Source organism: Chiloscyllium punctatum, chromosome 1 (genome assembly GCF_047496795.1).
Source record: "Chiloscyllium punctatum isolate Juve2018m chromosome 1, sChiPun1.3, whole genome shotgun sequence".
NCBI classification, from domain to species: Eukaryota; Metazoa; Chordata; class Chondrichthyes; order Orectolobiformes; family Hemiscylliidae; genus Chiloscyllium; species Chiloscyllium punctatum.
In genome coordinates, this window is record NC_092739.1 from 110,892,883 (window position 1) to 110,905,482 (window position 12,600).

General features: G+C 41.7%; 1 protein-coding gene across 1 annotated transcript in view; it reads left to right on the forward strand.

Annotated features, from left to right (window-relative positions):
- The window catches only part of npr2 (natriuretic peptide receptor 2), a 183,308-nt gene that overhangs the window by 89,126 nt on the left and 81,582 nt on the right, over positions 1-12,600 (forward strand). The window contains exons 9-11 of the mRNA XM_072572008.1: positions 3,719-3,793; positions 11,444-11,521; positions 11,616-11,720. Coding sequence (XP_072428109.1) covers positions 3,719-3,793; positions 11,444-11,521; positions 11,616-11,720 — 258 coding nt within the window. The remainder of the gene's footprint in view (positions 1-3,718; positions 3,794-11,443; positions 11,522-11,615; positions 11,721-12,600) is intronic.

Consider the following 12,600-nt stretch of genomic DNA (forward strand, 5'->3'; position numbering starts at 1 on the left):
GATAGCTCTGAGCCAATGAGGCACAATGAACAAATAATCTCCTTCTTGTGATGTTTGAATATATGAATAAACAATCAGCAAATTATGTCATGTATTTTTCAAATGAAGGAAGTAGCTATTCTAAAAAATTCAGATGTTTCATCTCTGGATACTCCTTCCACTTTTCTTATTTGTTCAAAATACTCCTGTTTGGGCCTCACCTCGAACCATGAAGCAGATTGTATATTTTACTCAGGATTTCTGATGAGTTGAACTTAGAGTTAGCCAGAAGATGGTTTTGCTTGCAGAGAAATTTCCATAAGTTGAAGCTAAGTTCATAGTAATGTGTCCAGGATCAAAGGCAGTTACGAGCAAAACAAAATCAAAAGTAAAGTTCTAAAACTTTGGTCCCTGAAGTGATTTCTAAATATCACTTCTTTTACTAAAATTAGCAATGCTGCATTGGTGGTTTAGCCATAAACTCTGAGTAAGAGACTTGTGTTTGAGATTTGAAGGCAATTACTGAGATTCGAGCGGCAACAACTGACTTACAATATCCCGAGAAGTAAGTTAGAAGTGTTAGGTGACAGATCGACAGCTAATTTTCTATTTTGGGGTTACTTAATATAAGAATGTCCCTTTGGTTAATTGGATGGAAACTTTGACGGTCCAGCTTTATTCTAGCCAGGGTTGGTTCATTTCGATTTGGTCGTAAATTGACTTTTGCTGCAATGTTGCTAGTTTACTATAAAATATCTGTTTGAAAGTATGCGTAGAATTTAAAGAAAATAATAGCAAACATGCATGCCATAGGTTTAATCAATAGAAGTGAGATGATAACACTCTAGGCATTGGATTATTGAACTGACTGCCACATTCCTGATCATGTGTTGGCATTAAGCTGTCACAATACCTACCTAGTTAACTGAAGCCTTCTTTTAATGTGTAGGCCAGGATCCCATGCTACTTTTTCAGTATTCTGATGCCTGAGTTTTGACATTTCCACACTGCTATTCAGATTACCCTATTGTCTTTCCCCATGCTATCATGCAGTCTGCTCTGTCATTACAAGCCCTGAGAAAACTCAGCCCCTCTGATTTTAGTTTCTTATGTGCCCCTAACCTTCATCACTATTGTGTATGCTTTCAGCCACCTGCACCCAAAAGTCTGAAATTCTTTAACCAGGTCCTGAAAACCCGAGATTTTATTAGCTTCCTTTCTATTTTTGCTCGGTCTACATTTTGTTTGATGAGATCCCTCGGTCATATTTATGGACTTAATGAAAGTTGGGAGTCTTTATTCACAGAGATCAGGATCTTTGCCAACTGGTAAGAGCCCCATTGTTATCACCTTTGGGAATGGTCCTTTGTGTGAAGTCACACACCTAAGTGGTGAGGAGGAGTCTTTCCCAGCAGGGAGCAAAGGGGTGATACCAGAGAACCACAGGATGGGAGTGGGGGCAAAATTCCTCCTCCATTCATCCATCCCAGTCATGTCAGCTAGTCAGTGCTAAGCAAATATTTTTGGAAGGCAGTGGTATAGCTGAGCATCCATAACTATTGGCGAAGCACCCACCAGGGACATAGAGACATCAAGTCATGGAGGTCTACAGCATGCAAACAGGCCCTTTGGCCTAAGTTGTCCGTGCCGCCCAGTTTTCACAATTTAAATTGGTCCTATTTATCTGTGTTTGGTCCATATCCCTCCATACCTATCCCATCCATCTACCTGTCTAAATGTTTCTTAAATGGCAAAATTGTACTCGCTTCCACCACTACCTGTGGCAGCCTGTTCCAGACACTCACCGCTCTCTGTTGAAAGAATTGCCCATATGGATATTTTTTGTACCTCTCCCCTCTCACCTTCATCCTAAGCCCCCTAATTTTTAAGCTCCCTTACCATGGGGAAAAGCTGCCGGCTATCTACCTTGTCTATCTACCCCTCAGTCTCCTATGCTCCAGAGAAAAAAAGTCCCAGCCTATCCAACCTCTCCTCATAACTCAAACTGTCCAGACTAGGTGGCATCCTACTAATTTTTTTCTGCACCCTTTCTAGTTTAATAATATTCTTTCAAAATAGGACAACCAGAATTACATGCAATACTCCAAATGTGGCCTCACCAATGTCCTATACAGCTGTAACAAAACTTCCCAACTCCTGTACTCAATGAAAGCTAACATGCTGAAAGTCCTCTTCACCACCCTATCTACCTGTCACTCCATTTTCAAGGAGCTATGAATCTGTACCCCTTGACCCCATTGTTCTATAATCCCATTGGGCAATTTATCATGACCAATTCACCTAACCTGCACATTTTCTGGATTGTGGGAGGAAACCGGAGCACCCGGAGGAAACCCACGCAGACACAGAGAGAATGTGGAAACTGCACACAGATAGTCGCCTGAGGCGGGAATTGAACCCGAGTCTCTAGCCCTGTGAGGCAGCAGTGCTAATCACTGTACCACCGTGACGCCCACAAATTTTATAGATGTCTGAAAATTTGAAAATCTAATCAGAGGTAACAAAAAGTTAAATCCAACCATTTTTCTCAGCAATATAATTTACTGACACTCAACCTATGTGAAGTATCGCTCCTATCTTCAATCTCTAAGTCAACTGACAAGTTTACAAGTTTCAGAGTTTTGTGTTTTCTCCATGACTGTTTCTCCCCTAGTCACATAGCAAGCTAACTCACTGACATTTCTCTGACTTCAACTACATTGAAGTTACTAAGCAACAGAGCATAGAATCCCTACAGTGGAAATAGAAGCCATTCTGCCCATCGAATTTGCATTGACACACAAAGGCCATTCAAACCAGCATAAATGCAGTGATTCTCTGAACAGTTAAGTGTCAAACCCTAACCGTATCCCCATAACCCTGCTTGTTTTTCTACTTAAATAATCATTGAATATCTTCTTAAATATCTCAATGGAACCTGCATCCACCACATTTTGAGACAGTGCATTCCAAACCTGGACTTCTGGCTGTGAGAACAAATCTCTTCTTTCACCTTTTATCCACTACTTTTACAAATACTTTAAACCCGTACCCTCAGGTTCACAATCCATTGATGGATGGGAACAGTTCCTCCAGATTAACTGCATCTGCAGTATTATGGTTTTGTTAGAACTTCCTTGAATCCCACTAAAAAAAATTGACTCTTTAAAAGAAGTCAACTTCAGAGAACCGAAAATGAAAAAAACATTTTCCTATACTTTATAACCCAAGTTCCTAAAAACAAATAATATATTATAAACCTTCATCACACTACCAAACGTTCATCATTTGGTTCATCCTACCATACGCAAGAACTTTGTAGCTTCCCTGTATCTTTCTTTGGTAGATCTTTAGGACTGCAAATTTGGAACGAGAGATGAAGGCTAATAAATCTTGGATAAATATACAAGTGATGTTTTACATTCAGACAACAAATGGTTAAAGGGCAAACTTGTACCTTTAGAAAGCCATCTGATACCATGTACAGTGAAATCAGGTCAAACTGTGTGTGATTTTCAGATCATTCAAATTAAATGACACATGACTATTTTGTTTATCTTTCTTCTTGGTGATAGATGAAAGATGGATAATTCTCCCTTTATATCTGTTTTAAAGCTGTACACTGAAAGGGAAGAATGGTGTTTTATCGGATCATTATGCTTTAATATGAGGATAACTTTGATAAGTGAATATGCTGTGTAAGTAACGTGTTACATTTTCTTATTTGTTTTACCAATAGCGGGGCTCCAGTTATTGCTCATTACTGACGACACAAGGGAAATACCAGCTTTTTGCAAAGACTGGCTATTTTAAGGTACTAATCTCAATTCTGTCTTAAGTATATCTGTTTGCATTTTGGCTATGATGTCAGACTTTCAAAAGGACAAGTCCAGGAGGAAAATGAAACAAGATTTGCAATAATCAACGAGCCACAAGAAATCCACAGCTGCCAGAAACAACAAATCCATTCCCACTTTCAGCTCAGTGTGAAATGTATTCCTCAGAGTTCTTTCGTGTTCTGAACTCCCTGGGGTGGTCACTGGTCAGGACCTTACTTTACAGGGCTTGTCACTGAAGAATGTTAAATATGACCATAGACAGAAAAAAACTAAACTATATCTGTAAATATGACTCAGAAAGGAAATAGTTTCATCGTGTTATTAATCTAACAGTATTAAATTAGATATCTACTGCCAGCTATATTTTTTCCTTCACCAAGCATCATCTGGTGAAGGCTTGGAATGTCAATTTCCTCTTCCTTCTCAGCTGGAATTATCTTTGTGACGGCATAAAGGAATCCCTTTCCCTCCCCTTACAGGTACAAATCAAGGGTTCATGTTGGCGCAGTGCAATGCTTATTCATTCCTCCTACCAATGTAAGTGCAATATTCCAGCTAAATAAAGGATCACAGAAGGCAGCGATGGAAAAGGGGAAAATGCTGAAACTCCGAATGCAACCTTCAACCAACAACCAAAATGAAATGATTAGGAAGACAATTTTATCTTGATTTAAAGCTGAAGACTACAAAATAATGATACTTTGCATCTTTTGGTTTGAAGTTGCAGCTTACAACTTCATTTTTGTGAGACTGAAGTGCTTTTATGGACCTTTTCTTACAAAGGTTTGTCAGGTTAAGCAGTGTGTGTAGGTGTGTGTAGGTGATAGGGAGACCAGGCCACCTACTTTGTAGAGACAGGCTAATGTGCTGGTCTCTTCTGTCATTGAGGATGGGGATAAATGTGAAGGCTTGTTCTCCAGTGAGTTGTTTTTAATGATCCACCACTGTACATGACTGGATGTGGCAGGACTGCACAGCTTAGATCTGATCCATTGATTGTGGGCTTGCACTATCCATTGAATCAGAGTTGATCCCCTGCCTTGATTGTAATGGTTGAGTAGGGGATATGCTGGGCCATGAGTTTGCAAATTGTGCTGGAGTACAATTCTGCTGCTGTTGATAGATGCCCAGTCTTGAGTTGCTAGATCTGTTTGAAGTCAGGCCCATTTAACACGATGATAGTGCCACACAACATGATGGAGCGTGTTCTAAATGTGAAGCTGGTATTTCATCTCCACAATGACCATCCTGTTGTCACTCTGACCGATACTGTCATGGACAGATGCAACCGCAACTGACAGATTGGTAAGTATGAGGTAAAGTATGTTTTGTCGTATTGTTGGTTCCCTCACTATCTGCCACAGACCGGTCCAGCAGCTATGTTCTTTAAGACCTGACCAGCTCAATCGGTAGTGCTGATTGACATTAGATAGACATTAAAATCCCCCACCCATTCTGTGCCCTTGCCATCCTCAGTGCTTCCTCTGAGTATTGTTCAACATGGAGGAGGACCAATTCATCAGTGCTGGGAGGATGGTACATGGTAATCAGCAGGAGATTTCCTTGCCCATGTTTCGCCTGAAGTCACGAGACTTCATAGCGAGCGGAGTCAATGTTGAGGAATCCCCTCCTGACTGTATACCACTGTGCCACCACCTCAGCTGGGTCTATCCTGCTGATGGGACAGGACATATGCAGGGATGCTAATGGTGACATTGTCTGTAAGATATGATTCTGTATGACTGCATCAGGTTGTTGCTTGACTAAGTTGAGCGGCAGCTTTCCCAATTTCTTTTTATTAAAATGTTGATTACAGCAGTACATCCAAGACCCTAGTTTCAACTATAGGAAGCTTGGGCAGAGACCACCTAAGGGCCACATAACGTCACGACTGATATTGAGGGCAAAGCCAAATGGGGCAAGAATTGACCATAACTGTGTACCATATCATCACATATTTGTGATCCAACAACCTTTGTCCCAACACAACATTTCAGAATAGAAGTAAAAGCATTTGAAATAGATATGTTATTGCAAAATGGAACAAAACTATAAATAAATTCATTTGTGTCACATTTGTGCAAAAGAGATCATCGGTGCCTGAAAGAGTGAGCATCAAGCCCCCTTGTCATTTAAGAATTGCCTTTAGTAAGGCTTTTCAAGCACAGTGGAAGCTGCACTATCTGTCACAATAACTCAGACTGATGAATAATGTGAAGAGCTTTAATTTTGGTCTTTCTCTCACAATATAAAAGCATACCAGTTAAATGAATGATTACTGATGCAATTCAAAAAGCAAAAGAAGCATGATGCAATTTTATTCATGGAGGGAAAGAAGATGAAGTACAAAGTGAGAATAGGAAGTGCACCATTAAGTGATGTCGTATACAGGGATTCACTTTGCATAAATCTGATGAATAATTTCCATGGCAAGGAACAGGAATGTGGATAATTAAGTGTTTTTGATTGCGCTAGATTCAGGTGCTTAGAAATGGTTTTTCTTCTAAAAGAAAATACTCTATCACGAAGGTACATGGCTATTTTTAAAATTTTAACCAAAAAGGCTAAGAGATGAAAATATTTATCCAGTACTTATTGCAACTTCCTCATTTTCTTTTAAAAAAAAACTGGATGTAGTTTTATTTTAAATGTTGGAAGTATCCCTGAAATGTTCACTAAAATCTGACTTAATATTAGGTATTTAGAATTTGAAATCAAGACTTTAATGTCAACTTCAGTTTCAAATGACCATAGTTTAATAGAAACTGAATTAACTCCACAGAGGATGGAATCCCTTCAACAGGTCACCCTTTATTTACACATGGAAAGATCTTGACGCTGATCCATCTCCCCTCAGAGCCAGCTCTCCCGTTATATCTGTCAGCCAGGACTCCCTGCTTGGACCAGATTAACAGCACCAATCAGGCAGCTCATATTCTGTGAGGTCCACCTGGCTGACCTCATCACAATCATTACATCCCTCCCCCTCTGAGTTCGTGAACATAGGTTGGTTCCTTTTTTTTGTAGCTCCTCCTCGGGTGTATTAGCACCAGGTTGGGTTCCTCCAACTCTGCCTCAAGATATGGATGGCATGTAATGCATTGTAGTTTGCCTCTTGTGCCCAGAGCGTCTCGGAAGAAATTCATTTGAGGCACTGACGTTCATCATGTCCATCACAGATTCCGAGATTCTTCAACACTTGATGGATAAGAAGAACCCACGGGTTCCAGAACAGTGGGAAAGGCCATTGAGGAGTCAGGCACACTGGCTCTCACACAGTTTGCAGCTTTCATATGGTCCACATGCTTGACCGTCGCACCCACCTAGACGTTACATATCACTGGACATGTCCTCGTATTGACCATGCCATTTACCCATGCAGGGCCATTCCCATGGTTCCTACACCGTACTCCATCCCTGAAGTAAACTGTCTCTGGCAATTCGTGGAATCTCGCGTCCGGCATTCATGTTCCTCATGCAATTTCACTCTCCCGGCAAGGCCCGGGAAGGTCAGAATTAACCTGGTGTGGAGTCTTCTACCCATTATCAACTCTGCTGGAGTTATTCCTGAGATGGACACGGTGAACGTCAGTGCCTCAAATGAATTTCTTCCGAGACACTCTTGGGCACAAGAGGCAAGCTACTCTGCGTTATATGCCATCCATATCTTGAGGCAGAATTGGTCCGACAACCAAATAGGATCCGGGACAGTTTGGTATCTGAAGTATTGATTTTAAGCCAGAAGTTGATGATACATCTTAACCTTCTCCTGAAGTCTCAGTATTCCATCTCGTATTATTCCATCTCATTCATCCATCCCATATTAAAAAATGGCTTAAAGCACTATTCACAGCAAAGGATATGAACCTCGACAATCATCTGACAATAGTACACCTGTACGTACAAACAAACTAATTGCAAGGAGGAATAGGACATTACCCTTCAGTAAGATTGTGGCAGATTAGAGTACTCCATATTTCTGCCTATCCATGATATCCTTTCGCTCCTTTGCCCTTCAGGGATCTATCTATCTCTGCCTTAAGCATATTCACAGACTCTGTTCCCACCATCTTTCAAGGAAGAGTGTTCCAAAGCTTCAAATCCCTCTATAAGAAAACAAAATCTCTTTATTTCTGTCTCAAATGGGTGATCCCTTATTTTTAAGCAGTGTTCCCAGATTTAGAAATTTAAATATAAACTTATGCTGCAGAATAGTTGGTTCCCAAGCCAAGCTGGCCCAGCACATCTAATACTGGGATCCATCTGGACATATAGAAAATTGCCCAAAATGTCCTCAGTACTAAAAGGACAAATCCAACTCTGCTAATTACCCCCGATCAGTCTACTTTCAGTCAGTTGTTATGTGATGACAGGGATCATCGACAGTGTTATTAAGGAGCACATGCTTAGCAACAACCTGTCCATTGACACTTAGTTTGGGTTCTTCCAGGTGACTCAGCTCCTGACCTAATTAAAAACTTGCTCCAACCATGTAGAAAAGGCTGAATTCTAAAAGCGAGGTGAGAGAGAGTGCCCTTGACTTCAAGGCTGAGTGTAACATCAAGGAGCCCGAGCTAGATCAGAATCAATGGAAATCAGGGTAAAAACCCTCCACTGGTTGGAGTCATATCTGGCATATCGGAATATGGTTGTGGTTGTAAGGTAAATCATCTTAGCTCCAGGATATCTCGGCAGGAGTTTCTCAGGTAGTCTCCTAGACCTTACTTTCTTCAGCTGCTTCATCAATAGTCCTGCCTGTATCCTCAGGTCAGAAGTGGGGATGGTCACTAACGGTTCCACAGAGTTCAGCATTGTTCATGATTCCAGCTGAGTGCATATGCAGCAAGACCCGGACAATATCCAGGCTTGAGATACAATCATAGAGATTTACAGCATGGAAACAGACCCTTCGGTCCAACCTGTTCATGCCGACCAGATATCCCAACCCAATCTAGTCCCACCTGCCAGCACCCGGCCCATATCCCTCCAAATGCCTCTTAAATGTTACAATTGTACCAGCCTCCACCACATCATCTGGCAGCTCATTCCATACACGTACCACCCTCTGCGTGAAAAGGTTGCCCCTTAGGTCTCTTTTATATCTTTCCCCTCTGACCCTAAACCTATGCCGTCTAGTTCTGGACTAGATCCCAGGGAAAAGACTTTGTATATTTACCCTATCTGTGCCCCTTATGATTTTGTAAATCTCTATAAGGTCACCCCTCAGCCTCCGACGCTCCAGGGAAAACAACCCCAGCCTGTTCAGCCTCTCCCTATAGCTCAAAGTGGTAAGTGGCATTCATGCCACACGAATGCCAGGCAATAACAATCTCCAAGCAAGAAACTAACCATCAGCCTTTGACATTCAATGGCTTTACTATCACTGTATTACCCAGTATTGATATCTTGGGAGTTGCCATTGACCGAAAAGCAAACTGCAGTAACCATATTCATACTGGAGCTACTAGAGCATGTCAGAAGTGAGTGACAAATTATGCAGTGAGAAATTCATGTTCTGTGTCCTCAGTGTCTGTCCACCATCTACAAGGCACAGGTCAGAGGTAACTCACCATTTATCTGGATAAAATGCCTGCTTTGTTGGTAGCTCATCCATTACTTTCAACATTCATGTTATTCATCACTATATAGACAGGCAGGAGGCTGGAAGAACAGCAAGCCAGACAGCATCAGGAGGTGGACTCCAAATAGACCCCACCACCAAGAATATCTTCCCCTCCCTGCCCCTCTCTGCCTTCCTCAAGGACCATTCCCTCCGACAGTCCTTGGTTCACGCCAGCCCCACCACCGAGCCCCCAGGTACCTTCCCCTGCAACCAGAAAAGTTGCAAAACCTGCCAGTACACCACACCCTCACCTCCATCCAGGGCCCCAAACAGTCCTTCCAGGTGAGACAGAGGTTCACCTGCCTCTCTTCCAACCTAGTTTACTGCATCAGATGCTCCTGATGTGGTCTTCTCCACATCGGGGAGACCAAATGTAAACTTAGGGAATGGCTCACCGAGCATCATAGCCGGGTGGGCAGGGGCTGACCAGACCTTCCAGTCACTGTTCATTTCAATTCCCCCATTATTCCCTTTCCAACATGACCATCCTTGCCTTCCTCCATTGTCAAGACAAACCACAGCTCCTATTGGAAAAACAACCCCTTATCTTCTGCCTGGGCACCCTATAGCCGGAGTACTCAACATTGAGTTCTCCAATTTCAAATAACCTCTGTCGCCATCCCCTGACTCCCTTCCCAGCCCCTCCCCCTCCCTTCCACTCCTCCCTGCCACCAACTGGATTCATTCCTCCCATTGACCAACTAGGTTGTGCCTTGCATCTGTCTTCATCTATCTCCACTTCACCACCCTGCCCCCACCTCCCCCTTTATTAGCAGCTCGCCCCCACATACATTCCCAGTCCTGAAGAAGGGTTACACCTGAAGCGTCAACTTCTGCACCTCCTGATGCTGCCTGGCTTGCTGTGTTCTTCCAGCCTCCTGCCTGTCTACTTTGGATTCCTGCATCTGCAGTTTTTTTTGCCTTCATCACTATGTGACAGCACTGCATACCATCAACACGATGTACTGCAGCCATTCACCTAAGCTCTTCCAACAGCACTTTCCAAACCCATAACCTCTACCACCTATAAGGACAAAGGCAGCAGATACACGGGAACAGCTGCAAGTTCCCCTCCAAACTGTTCACCATCCTGACTTGGAACTACATCACCATTCCTTCACTGTTGCTGGGTCAAAATCTGGGAATTCCCTCCCTAGCAGCACTGAGGGTTTTCCAACATTCCAAGGATTGCAGTGATTCAAAATGGTAACTCACTACCATCTCATCAAGGGTAATGAGGAATGGACAATAAATGCTGATAGATTGTAATCAAATGAACAAATGAAAAAATACATGGGCTGTGATGCTGTTAAGTACTTTGTGTATATTCCGAAAGCAGCAGTACAAACTGCAACAGTTGAAATAGTAAGAGAACTAGCTTGAAAAATGCAGTTTCCTATTTTCACTGGTTCTGTTTTCCCAATTTTAGTGTTCCCCATTGCTCCTTGCAGTCTCACAAACTCAGTTGAAACTTCAAAAAAGCTAGTCCCAGGACTCATTATATTATTACAGGTTCCTTATGTTCTTCAAGCACTAACACTGGCCATTTGCAGTAGTTGTTGCCCATTGGGGGCAGGATTGAAAAAATTCATTCGAGTGAGGGGACCTCAAGTGGAGTGTAAAGCCAGCCGTGACCAGCTGAAAACTTGAACATGTGTAATGCTTTTGTAAAGTTCCTTAGATTCTCAAGAATAGTGAGTTGCAAACCTAATTCTTATCTGCTAATTATATTTTTATTTAGTAGTTAAAAGTTCATGAAACAAAAATTGAATTTAATACTGATCTGATTGTAGCAGATTATAAGTGAAAATTTTAGCCAAAAGTTATAAATAACTTCTCAAAAATTTATTTTCATGTTATATCTATGAATTAAGTAAACTTAATTTTGACAATTTTGTAGCTTTCATAACTGCTTTTAGAATGTACTAAAGATTGTTTATTCTCTTCATCACAATATCCTTCATTTATTTGTTCAATTAAGATATTAATTGTTTATTTTCAGGGTAATTTAGTTGCAATCAAACATACAAATAAGAAAAGGATTGAGCTCACCAGGCAAGTGCTGTTTGAACTAAAATACGTAAGTGTGTCTTTTCCTGTCGACAACATAGATGTCCTTAGCAGTGCTTTATCAGCCTGAGCACAAGTGTACCCAGGTTTTCTCTCTGTTACAGATGCGGGATGTGCAGTTTAATCATTTGACAAGGTTCATTGGAGCTTGCATTGATCCACCTAACATCTGCATTGTAACAGAATATTGCCCTCGAGGAAGTCTTCAGGTAAGATTTGTAACACTAATGGGAAATCAAAACTGAACCCACAGTAGTCTCTGGTTGAAATATTTTTGATTTGATTTATCATTGTCACACGTACCTAAGTACAGTGACAAGTTTTGTTTTGCAAGCAGTACAGGCAGATCATTACATACAAATCATAGGGTGATTAAACAGAGCAAAGTTATGACTGCAGAGAAAGTGCACAAAAAGCAAGATCAACATTGGGTTGAGATTTGAAAAGTTCATTCAGAAATCTAATAACAGTAGGGAAGAAGCTATTTTTGAACCTATTGGTACATGTGTTTAAGCTTTTGTCTCTTCCGCCTGATGGAAGAGGTTGGAAGAGATTATAGCCATGGTGAGAGGGGTCTTTGATGATGTTGGCAGCCTTTCCATGGCAATGAGAAGTGCAGATGGAACCAGTGGATGGAAGGTTGACTTGCGTGATGGTCTGGGCTGTGTTCATAATCTTCTGTAGTCTCTCACAGTCCTGGGCAGCGCAGTTGCCGTACCATGCTGTGATTCATCCAGGTAGAATGCTTTCTATTTTTTTTCTTCTTTTTACTTTTCTCCATGCTACTGCCTAACTTCGGTAGTGCTGATATTTTCCCAAGCACCCATGTTGCGTGTGTGCAGGTGTGAGACACAGTGAAGAACAAGGGTGTAAACCTTTATTTGCATTCCACCACCAGGAAGAGAGGAAACACCAGAGTGGCCAGTCACAAGCAGTGCCCTTAGAATACTTTCTGTTGTGCATCTGTAAAAGTTGGTGACGGTCCTTATGGATTTGTTGAATTTCCTTAGCCTCCTGAGGAAGAAGATGCTTTTGACCATCACATCCATTTGGGTGGTCCTTCCTCAAGTTGCTGAAAGTAGTTTCATC